Here is a 27,288-nt window from a genome sequence, read left to right as displayed (position 1 = left end):
GCTGGCCCAAGAATTGATCTTGAAATGCTTTTAAATTAGGCTAATTTTAAACTTTCATGTCCTCCATTTTTTTAAATTATCTTGAGCTTTAAAATTTGCCATTTTTCTTCAAAGGAGGCTACAATTGCTATCATCTAATACAGATCATACATAGCTCAGTTGTCCTTCGTATTTCTGTGAGAGTAGGTCTGACAACTCAACTCATGGTACCTTTACTGCCTAGACCAGAGCCTCACTAATGTTGAAGATAACTTCATTGCTCTTAATGGATAGCCTTAGCTCACTAAATTTCCAACTTTGTGAGGGGTACTCATAACATAACCCATTTTTTATTTTATAGTTTTGTAAGTGTTGATGAAAACAGTAAAGTGCTTTCTAGAAAGTCTTTTCATATTTAACATGGAAAAGAGGGAGTTGTGAGACTGAGTGGTAATTGGTCTATAAAATGGAAATCCCACCATGTAACTTATTTACAGCAGGAAAGCAGATAGACCTAGTTTTCTACTGAAGGATTCTAAGGTCACCTTGCCATTGTTCTCTCAGGCACACTGTCACATGCACCTGCAGTATGAAGGCCGGGAGTGGAGTATGATGCATTAATTAATCTCCAAATGCATAGGAAAAACATTGCTATTTGTCTTGGAAAGTAACAAATGGCAACTATAACAGCCAAAAATAATTTCTAAATATGTTTTGGTGGAAGGGCTTCTTGGCTGCCAAATAAAAGTATTCTTGAATTCACATTATAGTGCATAGTAATGAATGGTACATGCCTGATTATGAATTGGTGTGCCTGGCCTTTGGTTATGTGAATAAATGCAAAATGGTTTGTGCTTACTCCTATCCCCACCAAAACATAGAACAAAAAAGTACTGGTGATTGTTTTATCCAATTATTTTGAATTTTTTTCAATACTAGGATTGAATCTTAACCCTGACACTTATGAGGCATGTAGGCTACCATAGAACAGTAGTCTCAACCTCTAAATAAGCCACCCTCCTTTGAACATCCATTAGGGAAATTTTAAATACCAAGGAATATCAAATAAATGAAATGGAAATGAAATTTAAGGGGGTGCTTCTTCAAATGGGTTCGGTCATTTGACCTTTCCGGGTAGGTTCTGTTGCTTCACAATTCTAGGAAAGTGTAATAAGCATATGAGTCTGTAAATTTGGTTAGAAATTGGGACTATCTACTCACCTATACACAAGAGTAATGACAAAATCACAAGCATGTCCCTTTGTGTAACAGGAAATAAAAAGTTGTATTTTTCAAAATTTATCTAAGACAGGCTACAGATATATTTTTTGTTTACAATCATTGGAATCACTACTGTATAAAGAAGAATATTTTATGGGGGAATTTAGTTATGGATTCCATTTCTTTGGTAGCTGTAAAAAGGGATCTTAAGAAAAATATTGGCATTTCCTTCCCCTTGGCTCACTTCTATGATCCAGCTGTCTTTGTGAAAGCTAATACTTGACTGTTGTCTCAGGTGCTTCCTATAATGCAGAACACAATTTAAAATGGTTGGAACCATGAGTGCACTTTTCTGTACAAATTTAGCATTTCTTCGAAATCTGTTACTACTTGAACCCAGGCAAAATAAAATCCTTTAACTTGATTGAAGCCAATTTGAAGCTGGCCTTTGACCCCAAGATTGAGCCAATATTATCTTTCCTCATTAGTAGTAGTCACAGCCCCCTTCAGCCAGAGCTCAGAGCTTTCTCAAAGCAGTCTTCCTGAGAAATAAGGTGGTTTTTCACTGGCTCAATTTGGTCCTTTTCTCTTTGAGAGAACATTGAGAAATATAGAACAAGGAAGGCCAGCCTTTGTTGTAGTGTTTTTGATACATAATAATAGCACATTGACATAGTGATTCAACTAAAGCTCTCTGCCCAAAACAGTAACCCCATTGATGAAAGTACAACATGCAGTACCATTTTGTTGCCTTTTTAAAAATTAGTTCTAAGACTGGGGACTCAGCAGTTAAAGCACCTCCTGTTCTTGGAGAAGACCTAAGTTGGTTCTCAGCAGCTCACAGTCTGAAACTCCAGTTTCAGGGTATCCAGTGTCCTCTTTTGGCCTCTGTGGGCATTGTATTTTTCATACATGCAGACAAACACTTGTACACATAAAATAATGAAATTTTGTTTTAAATACCCCCTTTTTTCCACTGCATTCAAAGACATGGAACTATCTTTTTTTAAATTGTTTTGACAAAAATATTGTTTGTGTAGTACACCACTTTGGGAATTTTTATAGCTTTATTTTGCCATTTTGTTTTCAGCTTAGAATATGAAAGACTGAATGAGTTGAAATATTAGAGACAAATTATATATTCAGTTGTCTCATTTTGTGTTTTTTGGATGGTTTTGTTTTCCTTTTCCCTTTTACTTTTTAAATCAAACCAAAACCCTTGAGTCCGGGGTCGCAAATGGATTGTAGCAGACCCGTCTACTTCATATAAATACTTTGGGCATTAATACATTCTTTAATAATGTTTCAACATAGAGATTTTCTTTGTGTGTAAGTCACAGATTCTGCTGGAGTAAGTTCTCATGTGACTGCCATTATACAAGGTGCCATTGGAAATGGAAAATGAGTGTAAAAGTAGTCCCAAAACAAAAGAAGGAGATACTTTCTGCTGGGTTTTTTTGTTTGTTTTTTGTTCAGTGAGTTACATCAATCATCCTTGGAAGGAGAATTATAAAGAAAGACATTTTTGATTATATTTAGGTAGTTTTAATTCAACTGAGCAGTTAGAGAAGGCTGACTCTACATACTCTAATAGACCAGTGACTAAACATCTGTGAACACATGTAACATTCCAACCCCCAAAACTTAAACATGCTTTAATTTAGTAAGAGTTGAGTCTCTTTGTCACAGGAATAATACTGGCTGTCTTGTATCTTGAACCACGTGGCCCCTTACAGTTTTTGTTTAGGGTGAGCACAAATTTCTCAAGAACATTATTCCTCAGAAGTGTTGTAAGCAGTCAGGCTTATTTGAGTTTATAAATGAAATGATAGACTTTGAATAAGGTTTGCTATGTTTTAGTCTCAATATTGGACATCTTTGGATTTTGATATCAAAGTGGAAAGTTCCTATGGCCCCAGGATAGAATTTAGCTGCTTAATTTCAGCACTATTTTGCTCATCCTAGCACTTGGGAGGCTGATTCCAAGTTAGAGGCCAGAGTCTTGTTAAAATTTATGGAAACTTCTACAAAGTTATTTTCCTAAACATCATTTAAATTTGTCTATTTACAAATTTCAGATTGGTTTGATTATATTTTAGACACCAACATACACTATAATTGCCTTCTCAGGGTTATAAAGTAGATATACAATAGATGCATCAGAAGTCATGTTAAAAAAAATAGCCTAACTTACATTATCCTAATGTGTAGAATGGCTCAAAATTAATTTAGAACAGTCCTCCCTCTCAAGAACTCTCAACTTGAGTCTGAAACAGTAGTAAAATGAACTATTATGTAATAGCATGTTAAAATGTGTTAAAAGGTTACAAGATGGCAAGATGTCTGAATTATCCCAGTTAATGGTAGCAGAATTAAACATCATCTACCTCCTTGTTACATGATCTCAATGACAAAGCATCCCACCAAAGTTCAGACTGATGAGCCAATGAGTTTATCAGGCTAGCTTTCAGAAGATGTACTGGTGAGGAGTCACCTACAGGAACACAGATGACCCCAAAGCAACTGCACTGGGAAGTCTTGACCAGTATAAATTATGGCCTCCCCATTTTTCATAGATGTAGCCCTTTTCTCGTAACCTGCCCTGGACAGTATCTACTCTAGCACCTAGGTAAGGCCACATGTACTTAGGGCAGAATTTCATCCAAATTGCTGGAGTCTCAGGTCCACTGCCCGTCTCTACCCACTCCTTTGAGGGTCCATGGCAAGCCTGATTGTGGTGGTCTTTTATAAGCAGGGACTGTGGATCTAACAAACATGGCAGTTGTTTTGCCCAGGGGGCAGAGTTCTACAGCAATGTCTGTAATTTGAAATATAAATATAGACTGTTGAGAGTTTACAATGTGTTAAATTTAGCAATGCAAATAGATGCTGAACCACATTAAGTCTCTTCCTATAACTTAGAATATTTTCTTCAAATATCTCTGAAAACCAAGTGAATCTCAGTTTCAGGCCAGCCTGGCCCACAGAGGGAGTTCCAAGACAGCCAGGGCTACACAGAGAAAGTTTGTCTCAGAAAAAAAATAAAATAAAAATCTAATTTGTGGTTGAGAATTTAGCTCAGTGGTAGAGCACTTGCATATTAAGGGCAGGGCTCTGGACTCAGCCCTCAGTTCTGGAAAACAAAAACAAAACTGAAAACAAAGGCATACTTCTTAAATTTGATATGCACCTATGTAGGAAAGTTACAATCCTATCTGTACTTGGCATTATCTTTTTGGGCCTATAAATATATTGGTTTCTGAAAACATAAAGACCAGCTTGAAGATGACTTTTTGACTCCAGCTAGTTTTCTCTGCTTTATTGGATGCTTACCATGCCAAAGGTACTGAGTTTATACCCTTAGTCAGGGTTTCAGGAATAGCCCTGCTCAAATCAATTAAGTTTCCCCAAGTGAAGTATCACTAATGAGTATACATAAGCCCAGTATCCCACCACGCAGCTCAACTCAGGAAAAAAAAAATAGTGATTTTACGTAGAAATGATTCTTTTCTTTTGTGTTTAATGCAGTGAGTATGTAGTCAACATCACTATTGAACTAAACATCTGAAATCTTACACAATGAAACAAAACTTTGTCATCTGTTAATGGTTACATCCAATAGGTACATTTGAGGTTATAGAATGTCAGGCTTATAGACATTTGAGTAGAGACTGTCAGCACAGAACATAAATCTCACCCAGGTATAATCAGAACTGATAACCAAACAAATGATCTCATCAATAAAGTTTGTAGTAGGTCAGCTTCATAAAGTATGTTTTTGCCACAAACAGTGAAGGAATGCAGATGTAAGCATGTCATTTTAAACATGATAGACTAAATAGAGCATGTTGAAGTGAGGTCAAAGCCTTTCTGTAGAAAGGGAATTTAGTCAACATTCTTCCAAGCATAGTGTATAAACATCAAAATAGTTCTATTATAAGAAATAGTATTTAACAACATATTTCTAAAATAAAAATACTTTAAAAATCAGCTTTGATGAGATTTAAAGAATTCTTTAGAGTGAAATATATAGTTCTGCTTTTCTACATTCTCCAGCAAGCCCCCCACCTTCATCCCACCCGTTATTTATTAATAGCAATTAATAAAGTAGTGCAAAACATTGTCTCGAGCAATTTCCACTGAGTTTGATACTTTTAACAAGTCAGTGAGGACATTCTCACTAACCACGTTAACTCTGCAGAGGTATGTTCCCTTGATAGACCCTGGAGTTAGTTTTAGGAATGCACTGTTGAAGATAGAGTGTGGTTAGGGAAACATTTTTAATGGTAACCACTTTAAAAGTTTATTTTACAAAACAGGTTTTCATGCATTATCAGTGATCTTTCTTCACACTGGCCTTGCACTTAGTCCACTGCATTCTCTACATTAAAACTCAGTAATAAAATTCATAGTATGTATTATAATATTAAAGCATGTTACTAGTCTAATGAGAAAGCAGATACTGTTTTGTTGTTATTTTTCCGTGAGGATACTTAATTTTTTTTTTTGTTAAGATGTGCAAGGGCATAATTTAACACCAAATGCAGTATGGATTTAGTTTGCTAGTATTTTTGACAACTGAATTGGCTTGCTAATTTGATAACAGTATAAATTAAATATTGATAAATATATATATATATAAAAATCCTGATAACCATTTATAAACCTGGCAGTATTTATTTAATATAATTCTGGAGAGATTTTAAGGTTTTAGATGGAATGATAGAAGGCTTACAAGTTTTATTCGTAAACTCTCTGATTCTCTTAAGGGATTGTGTGTAAGGAAACAGCCAAGTATATGAATGTGCCTGTACTCCTGAGCGTAAAATCAGCCTTAGACATACAGAAGGGGCTTACTTACACAGGAATGAAAGTCAGAATGTATGTTACATTGAAATGCAACATCCCATTATTCAAGATTTGGGGTCCCCCCCCTTTTGAACTGTATAAACATAAAAAAAAAAATAGTGACTTACTTTTCACGTAAGAAATAGTCACATTACAACAAACCTAAAGAACAAATCAGCATTTATATTTTATGTAGGGTTAACCAGAGTACAATTGAGCATTTAATCTGATACTCTGGTTCTTTCACTTATAATTCTAGAGATATGTTTCTTCCAGTTTTATAACCATTATTTTTATTCTTTCAGTTGGTTATATTATCTATAACTAACAAGGCTTCCACACTCCACCAGCTAAAATCCTTTATCAAGTTGAGTCTGTACAATGGAAGTATATTTTCAAAGACATATGCCTTTTGTACACTATTTACAAATTTCCTCATAATAAAAAGGGAAAATAAATAAAAAGCAGAAAGAAAGGAAATGCTGCCGAGGCTGAAGGGTTTTTCTTTTATCTTCCCAAACATGCTGGTCTCTTCAGTGCTGGGAGCTGGCTAGCCAAGGTTGTTTTTCTTCCTTTTATATGGGCTATGAGAATGGTCTGGTTTCAGTTCTTGGTACTGCACCTGTTTAAACAGTTAAGAAAAAGAGTGGTCAGGTGGCCACTTCCTGGCAAAAGAAGGAAAAGCTAAGGAATGAGAGACTGCTTGGGGGAGTGGAGTGCTGCTCTGGAAATCAAGTGAGAACCCCAGCTGGTGCAAAGAACAGCAGGGAGCTAGAGCCAGAGTCAGGAGGGAAACACTGCCAGAAACTGCCTGAATCCCCATGGGAACTTTACTAATAGACTGTGACTGTTACTAACACAATACAATGAAAGAAAATCTATCTCTAATTTTGAAGAGCTGGACAATGGTTTGGTTGCAGTTTGATGTTTGTTAAATACAGTCTTAATCTTCACCTAGCCCATTGTCTTATACATGAAATGAAAAACTCAACTGAAACTTAAGTAAATTGTTATCATTAAAACCTGTCCTCAAGATTGTGATGACAAACCTTTCTTATATTCCACTTTGAAATCAGTCCATTAGTACATGATCAGCCCAAAGTAATTCAAAGAATTTGTGTGATACGCTACAGTATTCCAAATGTAGACTTTTCCCCAATCTAAAGTATACAATACCATGCGTCTTTAAAATGTATTGAATTTATGCAATTATGCACAGATAGTTTGTAAGCACCCATTTTACTTTCATCATCTTCATCTAAAATAACTTTTCTCTGCTCACATCTTGATGACATCTCTTCACAAACTGAGCTGGGCTTTGGGTGCATTCTCCCTGAAAGCCATGTGATTACTGACTTTCAGTCTCCTATTCTCCGTTCTGTATAGGGTTTCCTAGATTAATGTCTAGTTGGCTAAAGTTCTGCCAAAATCTTCAGTGGGCTTTATTAACTTTATCATGACCTTTGACATTAAAGAGTTTAAAAATTAAAACCCAGTGACATACTACACCCAAGTAGGCACAGTAATAATGAAACATACATACCACTTGTACATCTGAAGGAACTCTGGAAAGGAAGTCAAGTAGTTCATTGTTATCAATTGCATATGGACTCCGAAGCTTTTTTGTAAATTTATTAATTCCTAAAAAAGTGACATTTCAAACATTATTGAGTTCATTATTGAGCGTGGAGTTAGGCAAAGCACATTTCTGGAGAAAGTATTATGGCGATCTGAACATCAACTGTGCTAACCCTGAACCTTGAGGGGATAGCCTAGTACACCACCTCCTTTCAACTTTCCCAGCTCAATTGCTGCTTGTTTTTTCTCTTTACAGCTTAATAGCTTCCCAATAGGTGAGGGTTTGGGAAACACAAAAGGGGATGCCTTAGAAGGGATGAACAGTGTCTTGCCTTAGCAGATTCTCAGCCAACGTTGCAGTCCCTGGATGATTTGCTTTAGCCATGATGAGACTTGTCTGCCTATATTTCTACATTTAGATTGTTAGGTAATTTATTGTTTTCCACTTTTCCAATGATACACATTTTAGGGGGAGGAGGTGCTGCTGTTATAAAGCAAGCAAGATATTTACAAGTCACATAACTTTGATGGTTGGTTATTGTTTCAGTTGAAATGAAAAATATTGCTGTAAATTTTGGGGGGAAAGTATTCAGCTTTTCGTTAAATCCACACACTGGTGCAAATTGAGGAATAGACTTAGGTCCTAGCTTTTGATAGCATTCCTACAGAATGAACTTCTGTCACCTTGGTCTTGGTCTGTTTCCAGCCATGAGACCTGTGTCTTGGATTTAATATTTCAGCAATCACCTACCGCTAAAGTAATAGGTTTTTTTTTATTATTTTTTCGTCTGATGAAACAATACTCAAACACATCCTGTAAAATTATTTTTAAGACAGCTAGACCTTGGGGCCATACAGGTGGCCCTAAAAACTCCATAACCAGATGTCTGCCTTGGGCTCCAGTTTCAGAGAAGCTGAGTGAGGAAGGCCAGTGGGGGAGGGGTCTTCACCACAGGGCAGTAAAGCTGGTTCTGCAAGCCTGACCCTAGAAAGGTATGGTTTCTAGATCTGCCTTGATCTCTTCAGTGAGACAGGATCTGCACTGAATGTCAGAGAATGAGTGAGACATCAGTGTTTAATAGATGAGAATATGATAAAAAGCTAAAATTGTAAGTGCCATCCTTCAAATGGGAAAACTGGTGACTTAATCGAATCTCTGTAAATGCTAGAAATTAGAAAAGGAAAATATAATCACTGCTTCCTCTATCCTCCATCCGGGGCCTAGAGGTAATACTAGTGACTACAAAGATTAAGAGGGAAAAATGTTAACTTGGCCCCAAAAGAGAAAGAAAACAGGTATCTTTTATTTAAAGGTGTGTGTGTGGGGAGGGGGGGGGCGCGTGCATGTGTACCTCAAGCCTCTAGAGGGCAGAATCGAGCATTGGATCCCCTGAGCCTGGAGTCATGGGTGGTTGTGAACCACTGTGTGGGTTCTAGAAACCAAAACTGGGTCTTCTGCAAGACTGGTAAGTGCTCTTAACTGCCAAGCTGTCAATCCAGCCCCCAAAACAGGAATCTTAAAACTAAATTGAATGTTGTTCTTAATCCACTTTCTTCTAGTATATTTCTTTAAATGATTTGGGAGGCAAAAACATCTCCATAGTAATCCTGTTATTACAATGTAAGCATGTTTTCTTAAGGCCCATTTTTCATCCTTGCATTTTTTTTAACTTTAGCAATCTTTGATATATGTGTACATTGGTGAGGGGCAAATAGAAAATATTTCTATATGGTGGTGGATTATAAGGACTAATGGGTTTTCTAAACCAAAAATTTCACAAAGAAGGAAAAGAAAAATTGAGTTTCAGTTCTTCATAATGCCAAAACTGGCCACCTCCAGAATGGGTACTAGGGTCAAAGGGACTGTTGGAAGCATATGGCAAAATTGCATAAATATTAGGGGGCAATTGCCTTTAAGGTAGATTTTTCTAAAAGCATTCGTACTCAGTAGACTTTTTGGTTTCCTTAAGGAGCCTGTAAGTGCTAGTAAGGCTTTTCCGGAGTCCTAAAAGTGACCTTTTAAACCGGCAGCTAGTACCATGTTTACAGACACTTTCACAGGATAAAATACCACAGCAAAAGGTATATTGTCCTAAACATACCACATGGTTTAAAGTGCCTTTGGCATTTAAGTGGTGAAAATAAATCAGTGATATCTGGACAAAGTTACACTTTAATATATGAGGAATCTGTACCAGTACATGTTTATAGTATGATGGAGGCTGTGGTGCCAGATATGAAAAATGCATTTTACACTGAGACCTAAATCTTTTTGTGGTTGTGATTTTTAACGGACCTGTCTCTTCTCATCATGGAGTACCTACATGACGATAAATATAGAGAACTACTGATGGTATAACTCACCTCTTAAAAACAGTTTGTTCTTAGCTGCTAAAACAGGTGAGGGGTTTTATTGTTCTTTAAAAAGCTTTACTTACCCCAGACAAGAACAATGTATCTCAGTGGGATGAAGTACAGAATAACTGTGAACACAGAGAGGGCTACAATGGCCAGCCAGCTTAAGAATGGGACAGTCCAGTTGAAAGTACTGAATGGAAAAGTAACAAATCAGTAATGTGAGCACTTAACACTTTTCTAAACAATGGTTCAAATAAATGTGGTTTATCAAAGGACATAGGTTAGTCATAATCTGTTTCATCCATGAACACAGGCCCAGGGAAAGGATCTTACTACCAGGTTGTCCCAGGGATTTCATAGTCTAAAGTCACTGCACAACTTGGGTACTTCCCTAAACAGTTAAAAAAAAAAAAAAAAGTTTTTCTGCTACTAAAACTAGTACCAATCCTTGTGTTATTTTTAGATTTTATACAACAGGATATCTCAGGGCCCAACATTCATCCTCCTAAAAACTCCATATCCCCAAACTGGGAATAGATGTTTGCAGTAACTGTAAGTGCAACTCTTGGAGCACTGTGTGAGCCTTGAATTTTAGAATTCCTTCTAGGACAACTCTTTCTGTTCAGCTTTGTTTCCAATGGATCTAGAAACCAGGGAAGGAGGACAGGACAGTTAGCTTTGTGAATGTCACTTGCTACCATTGCCCTTGCTTAGAAATGTCTAGACAATTAGGAATAAAATCAGTGCTGCCTGTGCTTGATGTATTTTGAGCATGCTCTGTGGTGAATCTGACGTAAGCTATGAAGGAATCCAGATGTGCGAAGTAGATGGGAGCGGAACAGAGCTGCTGGATCTTCGGTGTTACTGTGCTTCTACTGAATGGTTACAGGAAGGCCAGGTCACAGAAGGTGGTAAGACAATAGTGGGCATTGACTGGTTGCCTAACACGCTAGTGAAGAGAACTAGGAGCCAGCAGGTTCTAGTGTCGATGAGGCATTCACAGGACTCAGCATACAGTGTGACATAATGTTCAGTAAAAATAGGGTGGCATGCTGTGCTCTAGGCTAGGCCGTGGGGCAAGGGAGGCTTATTAAAAGTACAGGCAAAAAGAGAGACTTAGTCTTTAGAATTGTGAGACAATTGCATTTAGGGGTAAAAAGGAGGTGGTTTTGTGTACTACACATAAAAGTTGAAAATCAAGCACCATTGTGTACATGGAAATGTATTAAATTTAAAAATTTACAAAATAAAATGCATTATTCCTTGCAGCACAAAAAGTATGCTATGATGACTCATACTTTCAGTTTAAATAATTTGTTCCTTTTAAGATCTGTATGTGTGCTGTCTCCGTTCTGCTCTCTCTCCTTCCTTTCTCTCTCCCCCTCTTCTCTCTCTCCTGCTGCTCCTGACTTAGAAGGTTGGTCTGCCTACTCTGCTTTCCCCCTTTTTTATGATCCCTTTCTCAAAAAAAAAAAAAAAAAAAAAAAAAAAAAAAAAAAAACAAAACCTCTGCTTGAACCCTGTCTCATGGCATCTTTCTCTTGTGCACTGCTTTTCTTAAATTACAACAATTGGTCATGAATAATAAATCAAGAATAGATAATGAAACTCAGAAAGTACAGGCATGTCCAGACATACTGCAGCCTTTCTTAAATAGTTATTGATAATTGTTATAGGTCAGTCATAAATAGATAACTATCCTAAAGTTGTTGTTTCTAATAGGAGACCCAAACTTGAATCAATCTGGTTACCCTGTTTTCCAGCAACCCTTGGAGCCAGGTTTTTTAAAGAATAGATTTTGTTGAGGCAGGTTCTCAATATGTAACCCAGGACAAACTAAAACACACTTTCTTGAGGTAGAGGTAGAAGGATCAGGAGTCCAAGCTCATCCTTGTCTACATACTAAGTTTAAGGCCAGCCAGGGACATGAGACACTGTCCCAAAAGAAAACAAATAAAACAAAATGTGTTAGTAAATAAAGTTATTTAAAATAGCACCATGTAAGAATAAGAATACAAATATCAGCTGGGCAAAATAGCACATGCTTTTAATCCCAGTACTGGGGAAAAAGGAAGTGAATCTCTGAGTTCAAGGCTATCTTGGTCTACATAGTAAATTCCAGAACAGCCAGAACTACATAGTGAGACTTTTTTTTTTTTTAAGACAAAGTCACTGTGTGTTCCTTAATTGTCCATTATATCCCAACAAAACATGTTCCTTCATCAAAGGGTGGGTGTGGTAGCAAACACCTCTGATCCTAGCACTTGGGAGTCAAGTAGATGTCTGTAAGTTCCAGGTTAGCCAGAGCTACACAGTAATAACCTGTCTCAAAAATAAAAACAAACACATAAACATAATGCAAAACCAAACAAACCAATACAAATGGTTAGTGGTGAAGAGCATTTATTCTTGCAGAAGAGCCAGTTTCAATTCTCAGCACCCACATGATGGCTCACAACCACATGCAACTCCAGTCCTAGGACATCCATTGCTGTCCTGGAACATCCAAGGGCACCAGGCACATGTGGTACACATACATATATGAAGGTGCAACACTTAAATAAATCTAAAAACATTTTATTAAAGGAATTTTTTATAATTTTATAATTTTTATAATTTTACAATTTTTATAATTTTTTATAATTGAAAAAGTTGTGATTTTTTCTAAGTGATTATATTAAACTTCATAAAAATATAATTAGACCCGTACATTACAGGTATCTTGATTACCTAAAATGTATTAGGTTAGATTATCTTTCTATTATGACTTCATATTCTTTTTAAGAACAAATTCAGTAGGAAAAAATATGCTGAAACGTAGGACAGTGTTTTTCTTCAAAGCTACAATTATGACTTCTTTCTAACCAATATGCTGTAAAATTCAGGCAGGAAATGGACAGAACCATCATAAAACCAAAGACTCATAAAAACAAAATAAATTGTGAGGAAACTGAACAATAGATTATCCAAGAGTGACTTGTGCCAGACAGATGTGCCAGACAGAACATGTTCTGTCTGCATCTCATCCTGAGTCAAATAGACTGTCCTAGAAAAGGCCAGGGGTCACATTTCTGCATCACTCACTTCTTTATCCTTTCGCCAAAGGAAGCCACTTCATCTAGGATGTTCTGGACACTAATGCAGACTTCTTGGATGGCATAGATTTTATTTATAAATCCTTTTTTTTCACCATCCTAAAATGCAATAAAAAAATTCTGAATGAGTAAAAGGTATATATTGGTTCTTGTTTGGTTCTTTGAACTGTCCCTCTCTTGCATTTTTAATGTTAAATAAACTTCATCTCTATATTCATGCAAATGGATATTTGGAACCCATGAAAATCTCAGGAAAGATGGCAGGAGGAATGTACCAGATGGCTGCAATTCAGGGTACTGACTTCAGTCAAGTTGAGGATTTCAAGCGAGACCTTCAATCAAGTGAATCCCATCTAACATGGACTAGATACTAACATTTTCTTTCTACAGGACCCCATATGACTATCAACGTCCCATTTCAGCAGGAAGTAACTTGGAGAATGCTACGCCCCCTTTCCCCATTGTTGTCACTTAGGATAGTGTATATACCTAGTTAGGAATAGCTTATGACTTTAGGGTTTAGTTATATTTTACCTTTATACTGTTAAGTTTTAATCCTCTTTTAGACTAAAAGGGGAATTGTAGGGGAAGCTGTAGCCACGCCTTCTTAGGGGCTGGCTACAGGAGTACCTGAGGGCTTGTGAGGGCGTGGTCAGAGTGAGTAGGGGGACTGCGTTTTCGGTTTCGGTTTCTCTTTGCTTCTTGCTGTACAGACTACCACCGGCTGGCTGGTTCGCTCTGTAAGTAAGGCTTTTCCCTATTAAATACCCTTATATTTCTACCTGACTCTGTATTGGTAATTTCCTACTATACTCCCCTCTTCACCAGTCCCCTCTCTTTGAGATATGATCTTAAGTAGTCCAGGTTCTTGATCCTTGATCCTCTACTACCCTCGAAGTGCTAGGACTACAGGCATTTTCTATCACAACACACTCAGTTTTACATGGTGCTAGGCAAGCACTCTAGTAACTGAACTATAGCCCAGCCTCAAACCCAATGTCTTGATCCCACCACCTGCATACCTTAGTTGGCTCTCTGCATATTTTCTTGAATATTTTTTGTTTCTTTTATATTTCCTATTGAACCAATGACTTTGTAAAGAATTCTACACTGAACTGTATTCCTAGACTTGACCAAACAAATACTTCAATGGCAGAAAATACTGAGCACAAACAAGAATACATGGCAACAGTAACAACTGATTAAAAAATGACTTGCCCTGAGAAGCATTGACTGGACACTCCTAGATCAGCTACACATTTATCTTCCAAATAATGCTCATATAGTCTGCAGTCCTTTTCTGTACATACTTCAGTGTGAATCTTAGGCAATTCTCCTATACCAGGGAACAGGTGGGAGGAGATTAAGTATAAGCACCCTGTGCCTGGTGTGAACCTAGAGAAATGTGCATAGTTTGTAATTTTAGACCCAGTGAAAGAAATAGAAGTGGCCTTTCACGATGGAATTCAGCTCAGTAGCCTGGCATCACAGACACTTGCCTAGGTTGTTTGGTGGAGACCATCCAACCCTGATTCCATGACTCCATTTCTCCATGCCAGCTTGAATGTCTATGGAAATGTAGATCCAATTTCATTACTTTAACTCCTTTTGAACACTTGCATACTATGCCAGAACACTTGAGACCTCATGTGGCAGTTAGTGCTTGCTGAAAGCAGCCAGGAAACTAGGATAATAATGTCATGTTGCACATTTACATACTGACTTTCAGTTTAGAAGAGTCCAAAGGCTGCACTGTGAATACTTGGCCAGGGCTGGCATTCTGCCATTCTGCCACCTAGAAACCAAGGACAAGTGAATCACAGGTGCAAAGGCTTCCTCCAAGGACGTCACAGTACTCTGGGACCAACGCCATAAAGGCAATTTTGTAACTGGATCACAACTGTGGATAGCAATCAGTTTTTATTTTAAATTTAATTTCAGATAGAGAAATCTTTTATATTGATCATCTAGTGTCAAAAATATTGTCAAGAGAGGTAAATGAGGGATACTCTAAGCCCTGTAATATGGAAGGTAATTAGATACCCAGCATTCTCCATTGTATTCAAAAGTCATCCTTCACTTGCCGTGACAGACCTAGATACATCAATTTCTTATGTTTTCTCCCTCTTCATTTTGCCAGACAAAATACTAATTTCACCCATGCAATCTTATGTAATTGTACATTTTAGATAAGGTGAATAACCAGTGGCTCTTTCCAGTTTTCATAACTGAAAAGTTGGGCTGAGCCTTAGTGTTCTCTCCCAAGTACCAGTTAAATTCTTTTATGTTTTTGAAGCAGAGCACCCTTATAAATTATTTATTCTGCGTGTAGAAAAACAGAAGCAAAGCCCTGCAGGACTTGGGTGTGTGTCCACGATAGACTGTGCACTTAACACACACCCCTGGGTTCTATCTCCAGCACCAAAGAAAGAAAAATAAGCAAGTCCAAGTATGCTGTTGTTAAGTGAAAAGTCCACTGGGAACAAGGTCCCTGCTCAAGGCTGTGTTCTTTCACAACAACAATAAAGTACTTTGTTATAACCTCAAAAAACTATGAAAATGTGGAAGCATATCTATATTATCATGTAGAATATTAGGGGGTTGAATGTACAGATTTATTGCAATTTCAACAGCTTATGTTTGGAGTAGACAGAACTTGAAAGAATTTGATAAAGTATTTCTAAATTTGCTTGGAAGATAAAGATGTGTGTAACTGTAATCAAGACATTTCTACAAACGGGAAAATAATGAGAAAGCATTTTGTAGACAAGATAATTAAAATGAGACACAGATATTGAGAGAATGATGCATAATAAGGCATCATGCTGGGTGCATGCCTACAATTCCTGAACTCAGGAAGTGGGCACAAGATGACCAAGACTTAAAGGCCAGATCCTGTCTCAAAAAAAGGGGGAAGGTAGGGTTTCATCATATAGAAGATATTTGTGAATGAGCAATTTAGTTGCCTATAATATTTAGTGGAAATTATGCTAAACCCTACCTTATATGAACTCTCAAATCTATTAGGTAGTACATATAAGTCTACATCAACCTGTACACCAAATACATCTAAAGACAATCAAAACTAATTTTTAAAAGCTAAAAACTATAAATGAGTTATTAAAAGACAATATAGCTATTTACTTCCATTGATAGGAAAGAACTTTCTAAAAACAAGCATTAAAAAAGTAGCCCACAGAAGAATAAATTTGATAGCAGTGATTTCATAAAATTAAAAGAATACATCAAAAGTTACCATAAATTTAAAACTACCAGGCTGGGCTCCAGCCAGTACTAGAGTGTATGCTAATCATGTGTGAATCCTGACCTTGGGCTACAACAGGACCAATGTGTGTGTGTGAATACAATGTGTGAATCCTTGGCCTTGAGCTACAGAACTACCAAAAAAAAAAAAAACAAATTTTCAAAGGCTTGAGGAAAAAATAGCAACAAATATTGCAAGTGACGATGAAATTCCCAATATGCTCACCCAATAAGCACCTCTAAATATTTCCATTGCAGTTTTCTTGATAAGTTTAACAAAAAAAATCATTAAAATATTGTATGGAACTATTTGGAAATCAGAAAGCGTTTAGTTTTTAATGATGAAATAATAAGTGGAAATAATAGTAAGTGGAAAATGAAAATAATACATAATTTCTAATTTCTTTCAATGAAAGTAGCATTTTATGTTTAGAATCCCATCCCCCAACATTGAAGAAAGCTAAACTAATTATAGGGCATGATTTTACTTTGACTTTTCTGTATTTTGTACTTTAATAAGCTTTAAGTAATTTTGAAAAAATATATAAGTACTGTTCCCTGAGTACTATAAAATGCTTCTCATAGCCATCCTATAGTATATTTTTCTCCATAGCTCATGGGAAACTAAGGCTCAGAGAGAATTGACAGGGCTTGAACTGGGGCTTGAAATGGCCAAGTTTAGTCTCTTCTCTCCATAATACATGTTATAACTTCCTTATCCTATTAGGAAGATTTCTGTTCCTCTCCAAAGCTTCAGTAGGATAAGCAAAAGGAGAAAGGGGGAAAATATTTACTTATATAATCCATAGCCTAGCCTTGAGGCTCACCATGCAGTTAAATTTTTAAGCAAGAAAATGAAATCCAGAAATTTCATTCAAGGATCGGAAATGAAGATGTGTTAAGAACCACCAGGATTAATGAAAACAACATGCAACAATGTAGGATCCTTAGCAACAGGATGTGTCATTGAAACCATTAAAAAGGGCAATTTTGAAAAGTTCAAATATTGATGTATAATTTTTAAATAAGATTCTTTTAAATTGACTCAGCTTATACAATTGTCTGTTTTGCTGTCATACCCCATCCCCATCCCCCTGTCATCAGAAGAGAAAATAAGATAGGCTTGCCTTAAGGTTGGTAAAGTTTGGGGACGCAAATACATTGGGGTAAAATCTTTATTGCAAAATCTCTTTCATCAGATTCTATATCCCTTCACTGTGGTCTCTGGCCAATGAAGTAATTACTCTTTATATACAGTATATGACCCAAAAACTGCAATGGGTAATGGAATTGCTCTATGTTGCATTCCAATATTTCACACTTTCCCCCTAATGTTCAATACTTTATTAGTAGGGAATAAATTGGTACATTTCTTTTATTGTCATTTTTGCTTTCTTTTATAAGCCAGTTTGGATGAAAGAAATACACAGAGTAGTTAATCATCCAAAGGCTCGGTAGTGACATTGGTTTAAAAAAATGATTAATATTTCTTTTCAACATGTAAAAAATGTCACCATAGAAAACAGTTATAACTATAAATCTGAGAACACGTGAGGCTTAAATTGCATAACTTCTTCAGATTCTATGTAATTTTTTAATGTTTTTAAGGTTCAAATTGTACCCAAAACATCAATTACTGTAAAACTTGATTCTAGTTTACTATCTCATGTTATAACAGAAATTCACAAGATTCTTCCAAGAAAAGTAGCTACTTCGTAGCTTTGGGGATTCAAGAGAACCTGAAAGGCCAGCCACAGACTGACTTCCATGAGTAGAGAATAATGCTCATTGACTTTGCAGGGACAATGACAGATTTCCTTCTTCCCCTTTCACTGCTCTTGTTCCGAATGAGAACAGGATGCCAGTGTGATAGGCACCTGGGTTATGAACTCTGGGTCTTACTCCTCATGTTGAACTACATCTTGCTTCAGTCGTTAATACATTTAGCAGTCTGCCACAGTGGTCATTGTCAACCCCACTGACATCATAGAATGTAAATCTGTTGAACACCTGTGCTGTACTGATCACTGCCCACAACAGATGTAGAGTCATTGTTCAAAATATTAGTATTACAAAATTGATTGTATTTCACTTTCCAGACTTGAGAAAGTGTCTTGAATTGAAAAAGTGTCTAGGGTAAAGAAAAGAAAGAAAGAAACCAAAGTGAAAAGGGAAGAGAAGAAGGGACTCTCATGACAGAATAGCAGATGTAGAACACAAACTCTGCCCCCACGCCAGGGCACATGCTCACCCTGTTCCCTGAGGGAAGTGTGCAGACTTGAGAAACCATCACAAAAGCTGGTTCCAGTCAACTTTTGCTTGTTTTTAAGCTTTGCAGTATCACTGTGGCAGAAAAGCATTGAAAGGGTTGACATTTGACAAGATCTAACTAGTTTCCTGTGGACAAGCACAAAGTCCGAGCATTCGGAACATAGTTAAGCTTTCTGTGATCTACATTCTCTGGTAAAGACACTTTGGTCCCCACTTTCCACAGCGGATCCAGTAAGATGCCATCAGTTCTGCACCTCCATCTGCACCTATGAGAACCATATCAGATAGGACATAAAGATCCATTAGGGATTCACCAAGAAGAGACCCGATGTTTTCTTTTTCTCTCTGCCAACATTTCCTTCTTTTTCAGATATAGAAAACTATATTTCAGCCCAAAATCTAGAATGCTGAAATTTTCACAGAGAGCAGCTTGGCAACTCAAAGTCCCTTGGCAACTGAATCTTAGCTAGTGTCTTCCATAATTCCAACAACATCAAGTCTTAACCAGGTTGCTTGGCCTGGATCTTTCCCTGATATTGGTCTTAAAGCACAGAAACTTTCCACTGAGACACTGAGGGCATCTAAAGCATAGTTAAGGTTGAGGGGTCGTGGGCAGAGATAATACACTTAAAGGTCCTAGCATAATCCTGCCAGAAATAAAACATCTACAAACAACTAGTATTAGTAGTACTATGAATTAAAAAATTAATTTAAATTATTTTTATTCCTTTTGGCATACATTTAAAATATTGACACTGAACTGAACTCCTGGAATCCAGTTGCACAGAGGGAGGAGTGATGAGCAAAGGAGTCAAGACGAGGCTGGAGTAACCCACAGAAACAGCTGACCTGAACAGGGGGAGCTCATGGACCCCAGTTGATAGCTGGGAAACCAGCATTGGACCAACCCAGACCCCCTGATTCTGGGTGTCAGTTAGGAGGTCTATGGGGCCTCTGGAAGTGGATCAGTATTTATCCTTAGTACACGAATGGACTTTGGGAGCCCATTCCACATAGAGGGATGCTCTCCCAGCCTAGACACACAGGGGAGAGCCTAGGCTCTGCACCAAATGATATGACAGACTTTGAAGATCCCGCATGGAAGGCCTTACCCTCCCTGGGGAGCAGAAAGAGGATAGGATAGGGGGTCAATGGGAGGAAAGAGAAGAGGGGAGGGAAAGGGAACTGGGATTGACATGTAAAACAAGCTTGTTTCTAATTTAAATTTAAAATTCTGAGAAAAATGGAATTATTATAGTGAATTTTGACTGCAGGAGACATCTTTGTGCTTTTTTTTTTTTCTCCAGGTAACTTAAATGTTGGCCTGTCAGGCACCATGTTAGAAAGTGATTCTTTGCAACGTTACATGAAGATCTTTTCCTCCCATTCTAACTTGACAGAGGAGTTGTTTTCTTTTTGACTTTTGGCTTATTCTTTTACCCTTCTAGAAAAAAAAAATCTTTTCTTTGCTGCTGTTGTTTTCTCTGTAAAATGTAGCCTCATGCTTGTTAGTACACTTTTTTTTTTAATAACACTGTTGTGCATCTGCATGGGATGTTAAAGATTATTGTAAAGCAATAATTCAAACCCTGTCACTTGGGCTGGACAATATGAAACGGTCTTTCAGATATCAGGCAGCACTCTAAGCTCTAAGATGGAAGCAAGGAGGGAAAGAAAGAAAGAGAGGATGTTAATAGAACAAAAAGAAGTGAGTTAAGGGAGAAAGAGATCAAAGCAAAGGAAGACAGGGGGAGGGGAGAAAGGTTGGAGAAGAGACCCAGGAAACAGGAGAGGGAGCAGAGACCTCACAAGGCTGGGGTTTTCTGTGAAAATGGAAGGAAGATGCTAAGGTCGACCAGAAAGAAAATGACATCAAAGCAGAACATTTCCTCATCATGAAACTTCCAATGAAAGTATTTATAAAAGTCTGCACATGAAATATTTATCTAATAAATGGAGATAAAACTTACAGAAAGTACACATCAGTATAATATACCTGTTATCAGGGAGCTACCTGAAGCCACACTTCTCACTGCTAGACCTCTCATCACACAGCTTCTAAGGAAGATGTAAACATCCCTAACCCTAATGATGTAAGAAAATTAGTTATAACTGGCTTGCAGGCACTTGAAAGGTCTTTAAGGACCTCATAGCAACATATATTCTCTTTGTCAGCAGGCAGGAGACGTGCCTTCCTACAGAGACCTTCCATCTCAGTTGGCATGGGTCTTTGTCCCCAATTCCTGCCTTCAAAACTTAGAATGAACAGTGGTCTGTTTCCAGGCCAACCTTGACAGATACCAAATAACCAAGAGGGAAATAAGTAGCAAAGGCTACTTTTATCCTTAAGTGCTGAAATAAGTATTGGTGTGCCCCACGGGGTTATCTCTAAAGTCCAAATGAATAGATTGCAGGGTTTGATAATGTGAAAACCCAGGCACGGCTTGTCTTCAAACCTCCTCCACTTGCCTATAATGCCTGGGCCCTATATTCAATCCCTAGAACCAGCCTCCCCAAAAGTTAGGGACCAGTACATTCACCTTAAATAGCCAGGCTCTGCAGCTATGGGCAGCCTCAGTCATTTACAGTTATTTGAAATTCTGAGACTTTGCTGTGAGGTAGAAACTGCCCTGCTCATTCTTGTTCAGTGATAAGGCAGATTGTGTCTGAATGTAAATAGCAAATGCTGGCTAGATATTTTTCTTTAACTTTTTTAAATTGCTCAAGTATTTCATAAATGTAAATAATATGTTTCAATCAAATATACCTCAATTCTCTCCCCTGCAATCCTCTTCTATCTCCCCATCACTTTCCCCAATCAACTTCATGTGCTGTGTCTCTCTTTTAAAACCCACTGAATGTGCTTCCCTGCTGCAGTGCATGCATGGACAGTGTCTCAAGGGCCACATTCCTGGAGAAAACTGACATGCCATCTGCCAGAAGCCACCAGTTGCCAATTGTTCAAATATGGTGGTGCTTCCTGAATCTTTTCCTCATTCATGCTGAAATTTGGGTTGGCTTGAGCTTGGGCAGGTCTTGTGCATGCAACCACAACCATTGTGAGACCATGTGAGTGCAACTTCTGTGTTCAGAAAACACTTTTACTATAGTTGTTCACTATTATTGTCTGTGAAGATCTTTCCACCCTCATCTGCAGAAATCCCTAAGCCTTGGAAGTAGTGAGTGTGGCATAGAGCTCCCATTTAGAAATAAACACTCTATAGCCTCTTACTATCTATACATTGACCAGCTGTTGGTCTCTTCTCTGAGGAGGTTAAAGAGATGCACCAATTGGGCATATAAAGGTAAATACTTCAGGAGCAGTTAAGTACTACATCTGTTGAGCAGAATAGTAGGAGCAGGTTCTTCCCTAGGGCCTATGACCTACCTTAAACAGTGCTAGGCATTGAGTGTCATCTTTTAGGGCAAGTCTTAAATAATATTCAGGTGACTACTGCACCAATGGGCATATCTTGCTGGGCCACTTACTACTGTTAACTCACAGTGTTCAGTTGGGCATGACTGTTAATTACATTTCTCCCCAGTACATGAATAGTACCTTCCAGCACTGGGAAAGTAGCTGAAATTCTTTTATCCTACCTACTAAAATCTTACAAATGCATGTTTGTATAGGAAAAAAAATCCTCTTTCGATACGATTTGTTTCATTTTCAAATGTTTGTAGAATTTCAGATGTAGAACTAAGAGGGCAACTGTGTCTTTATCATCTAGATGGCAATAATTTAATTAAAAGATGACTAGATTAAAAGATGACTTAGCAACTGGCTATTGCTAAAGTGTGGTTCTAATGCCTCCTCCATTATTGCCTTAGCTATAGGATCTACAAAAAAAAAAAAAAATCATTGACTTCATTTGTAAAATTCACATAACAATTGAACATAATTTGTGATTATTATTTTAAAATCAAATTAGTTAATTCATTTGAAGCACTTACCTTAAACATCTGGAACACAGCTGAGGTATTTAGCAAATATTAGTCAGTAATATTATTAATAATTTGAAGAGACTGCAGAGGAAATACTACAGAGTTTAAATGTGGAGCTGGAGAAATGGCTCAATGAAGAACACTTGCTCCACGAGATTGAGGGACTGAGTTTAGGTCCCAGCAGCCACTTAAAAAGCCAGGCATGGCTCCACGTGTCTATGACCCTACCTCTGCTGGGGAGCAGGGGCAGGCTCAGTAAGAGACCTCCTCTCAAGGGAATAAGGTGGCGAGTGACAGAGCAGGACACACACACACACACACACACACACACCAATAAAGGTTCAGGCTTTTATAAAAATTTCATGAAGAGAACACTTTTTCTCTTTCTCTTAAGGCCATTATTATCTGTTCGTATCTTTCTTTTTCCTTCTTCTTTTTTTTTTTTGTTTTTTTGTTTTTTTGTTTTTTTTGTTTTTCGAGACAGGGTTTTTCTCTGTGGCTTGGAGGCTGTCCTGGAACTAGCTCTTGTAGATCAGGCTGGTCTCAAGATATCTGCCTACCTCTGTCTCCGAGTGCTGGGATTAAAGGCGTGTGCCACCAACGCCCAGCAATATCTGTTTGTATCTTACAGGTTTCTGATTATCCTTACCATAGTCACTCAAGGCTAACAGCATCATCCCCATTCTCTCCTCATAGAGGGTGAAGATCTGCTTCTTACAGTCTTATCTTACCACAGTCTTTGATATTTATTCTCACCTGAGATTTGGGATGTGAAAAGTGGCATCTGAATAGAAAGTTCATCTGTTTACAATATTCCTCACCTGCTGAAGGTTGTATGTCCTCTGCAAACCACTAACCATAATCATGCAAGACAAACGCCATTTATCATGGGTATCACATGATTTTATCTGTCAGTGCTAATTCGAGTCAGACATTGCATTAGAGGCAGTAATTTGTTCAACAAGCCTAGTGGCTGAATTAGGAACAGAATTATTTAATATTGCACAGTATAAGCTCTGTTACCAATCTTCTTTATATCATGTGTGTTTTGTTTTGTTTCAGTTTTGTGCTGGTAGGAATGGTACAGGGCTTAGTGCATGCTCAGCAGGAAGTTGCCTACTGGCTACAGCCCCAGCCTTTTAGCACAGTTTTTAGCAAGAGAAGGATTTCCCTTTTAACAGGGAGAGAGGAAGATGCATATACATAATACATACACACAGAGAAAGACATATACATACACAGATATATAGACACATATAAACATATATACACAGAGACACATATACATACATACACAGACATACATACAAACACAGAGAGACATATACATATATACACAGATATATACATATGTACACAGAGAGATATTGACAGATGATATTTGACATTTTTATAATATACAAAAGTAAATGAAAATAATCATATTTTATGGCACTGTAACTTTTAAAGCATTTGAATTCCATCTTCCCACTTAAGATGGCAGAGCAAGTGTCTGTCCCATTTTACAGAGAAGGAAATTGAAAGTGAGAGAAGCTAACATGTCACTAGTGGAAGTAGTGGAAATCATTTCTAGCAATGTCTAAGGATTCAAACCGGGATTCTTTCAGGTCACCATTAAAAACCATGGTCACATATAGTATTTTTCACTACACTGAGATCTTTAAACGTGGCCCTTCTCTAATCTTAAATTATAATCAAATTAAGTGAGAAAGGATTTTAGTATTGTAAAAACAATACTCTCTGCGACGTCTCCAAGCATAAGTAGGAATTACTTTGTGAAATCTGGAGGCTATTTTTCTTCACAAATATTTTACAAGACAAACTTGTACCTTTTTGAAAGGCACATCTGTTATAAATTACTCCCTTACAGAAAGAGAGTGAGTCACCATCCTTCCTCCCTCTGAGCTTAAAAGAGATTTGTTGACATGTTCTAAGGCCAGCATAGACAAAACAGCACAGGAAAGAGGAGGCAGTGAGCAGGACCAGGGTTTGAGTTTGCCTAAACTAATCCCACATGCCCCATGGACTTTTATTTTATTTCCTGCTCCAAAGATCCACAGTGAAAATCATACGGGGTAAAGAAAAGCTGCACTTACTCTTTTCCCCCAACAAGATGCTGTGTTAGCAAGGAGAACATACAAGCTTCCTTCAGCAAACAAAGGTCCTTAATAATCCATTTTTCAAACACTACTGGTATTTCTTTTCCAAACAAAGATGGACTGTGACTGGAATCAATTTTATCATTTGTACAGTTGCAATTGCCAAGTTTCTGGAAATAATTGCCATTGAAATACTGGATAATATTTTTATATGAAGTCAACAACAGCTTTATTGCTATTTAATTTCCATGAATTTCTTTTCTATGTTTTCAGTGTTCTGAGAATATGATGTCTAGGGGGAGGGGAACGTGTTTAGAAACAAGCAGAAAAGAGGCGACGTTGAAGAAGTCGCCTTGAATCCACTGAACAGGGTAAATTAACATCAGAGGACAGTGATTCCTTCCACCCATCAAGGGCTTTAGGACTTTTCTTCAGTTTGGTACAACCACCAGTGGCATATATGTTGAAAGCCAGGAACAGAGCTAAAAATTCTCAAGATCTTGGGGCTCTCCAGTGATGAGCTGCAAGACAGAAACAAGGCTGGTGCTGATGAGGAAGTTGGAGAGTCAGGGGCCAGTTAGTCAATCTTTCTCTATTGATGCCATGTGTAGCACATACCTGAATAACAGCCCAGAGCTCATAGGTGACTGCTGATATATGGGGCAGACCTACTCACCAAACCTTTCCTTATAACAGAATAAATCATGAGAACAGGCCATTCTGAGCTTGGAATCCACAAGAACACTCACATTGTTTACCTAGTGGCAACATCTTTGTTTTCTCACTCTAGTAAATAATGGTCTTTAATTAGGGGGTGGGTCAGAATAATGTGCTTTCAGTTAGTTAAGGTTTGGGTGAGTGGGAAAGGACAAAATAACATGGGAATCAATTTGAAAAAAAAATATCTTGAATTCATTCACATGGAGAGCTATTGAATTAAAAGTATATAGTAAAAAAAGTATAAAGTGAAGAATATAAAGTATATCCTTGAGGGATTATTCTGGCTTAAAGTCAAGTGTCCCCAACAATTTCATGTGCTAAAGGCTTGTTCCTTGGCTGATGGGTCTAATTATCAAAAGGTGACTCCATCACGAAGTCTGTCACAATTTGACAACATTTGGGACAGATGGTGAGAGGCAGTTCCTGGTTAGAAAAAAGGTATCTTGTCCACAGAGTCTTTGTCTCTGTTTCTTCTTTCTCCCTCTCTCCTTCCTTCCTCATTGTAATCAGGGCATAAACAACTGTTTCATCACACCCTTTTGCTATGATTTTCCTGCCTTATCTTGGCTGGGAAACAACAGAGGCAGCTGACCATGGGCTAAAACCACTGAACTATGAGCCACAGTCATCTTTCCTCCTTTGGATGAGGTACATGCCACAGTGATAAAAACTATATTAAAATGGGATGAACATGTATTGGAGCTATAATTTACTTTCCTAAGCCTGTCTTTATCAGGCAGATGGGTGTTGTAAACTTCAAGCCTATTATAAATTGTGTAGAGTTCTATAAGTTACAAGCTTTCAGGCACTGTTTCTTTATTGCTAGCAATGTATCCACCACACTAGGTGTTGATAATTAAATTGGGTATGAAGTAACCAGTACATTAGTAGATGCTGTTGGTATCATTCGACCCTCTAAATTGCCTTTCTTCCCAGCCAGTAATGTTTCCTTACTTCTTTCTCCATTCTCTTTTGCTAGGAATTTGTATAGGATCCCTGTTTATTGTTCCCTCAATTCCCATCACTTCTCCAGTGGACCTGTCTGGTGGACAGCTGAACAACAGGAGACCCAGCCACCTGGTCACTAACAAAGAATGTGACATGGAGCAGCAGCATGGAAAAACATGTGGAAGGGGTCCTTTATTTTTCATTCCTTCTTTCTAGTTTCCCAGTGTCTCCCATTTGCCAATGCCCTAAACACTGACGTTTGTAGAAGAGTTGTAAGGATCATCCTCGAAGCAGACGGCACACACCACACGCCTAAATTGCCAGGTAGTGTGGGAAGATCTGGAAGCAGTGCCTATAACAGGTGCACTAAGGTGCAAAGTAGCTTCTCTTGCTGGACTGCTAAGAAACATTGGTGTGGTGGTCAGGAGACAGGAGAGCAGCTTAGAAATATGTCATGGGAGTAGCTGTGGTACACAAAGGAATCTGGAAGCCAGGACACTGTGGGGGATTTTATATGCTCTGTTTCAACCAGAAGAATTACACAATCTTCGAGATGCCATTTTTAAAACAAGAAAGACCAACTAGCCTTTACAGTGGTCTGTCTGCAGATGGATGATAGTTAAGGACAGAGTGTACAGATTCTAAATTTAGAAATAGACATGGTACTATCTGGAAGGTAGGAAAACAAATCTAAATGTTACCTATATTTTTTTGTCCTGGGCAACTGGATAAAAAATTCATGTTTATTAAGTCAAGGAAAAGCAGGAAAAGACTGTGGTTAGGAGAAGAACAGATAAGGAGTTGTATTTGGATCATGAAACCCTTGTGAGATAGATATCTGTTGGAGAGCCAGGATTTGATACTATGTTGAAGGCTATGTGTCAGAACAGGAGGTGTAGTTCTGAGAATCCTTGTGTATAGGAACCATATTATTATAGGAATGGAGGGAGGGAGCCAGAACA

The 27,288-nt window shown here is 37.8% G+C and overlaps 1 protein-coding gene across 5 annotated transcripts in view; it reads right to left on the bottom strand.

Annotated features, from left to right (window-relative positions):
* Window positions 1–4,700: 4,700 nt before the first annotated feature.
* Window positions 4,701–27,288, bottom strand: part of Mctp1 (multiple C2 and transmembrane domain containing 1) — a 551,176-nt gene continuing 528,588 nt past the window's right edge. For all 5 annotated transcript variants that reach the window (XM_035440464.1, XM_027401826.2, XM_027401829.2 and 2 more), the window contains 4 exons: window positions 13,069–13,178; window positions 10,065–10,174; window positions 7,592–7,689; window positions 4,701–6,670 (listed from right to left, as the gene is read on the bottom strand). In XM_035440464.1, the coding sequence (XP_035296355.1) occupies window positions 6,599–6,670; window positions 7,592–7,689; window positions 10,065–10,174; window positions 13,069–13,178 (390 nt within the window). In that variant the 3' untranslated portion in view covers window positions 4,701–6,598. The remainder of the gene's footprint in view (window positions 6,671–7,591; window positions 7,690–10,064; window positions 10,175–13,068; window positions 13,179–27,288) is intronic.

Source organism: Cricetulus griseus, chromosome 2, assembly GCF_003668045.3.
Source record: "Cricetulus griseus strain 17A/GY chromosome 2, alternate assembly CriGri-PICRH-1.0, whole genome shotgun sequence".
Classification (NCBI taxonomy): domain Eukaryota; kingdom Metazoa; phylum Chordata; class Mammalia; order Rodentia; family Cricetidae; genus Cricetulus; species Cricetulus griseus.
This window is presented reverse-complemented; position numbering and strand designations above follow the sequence as displayed.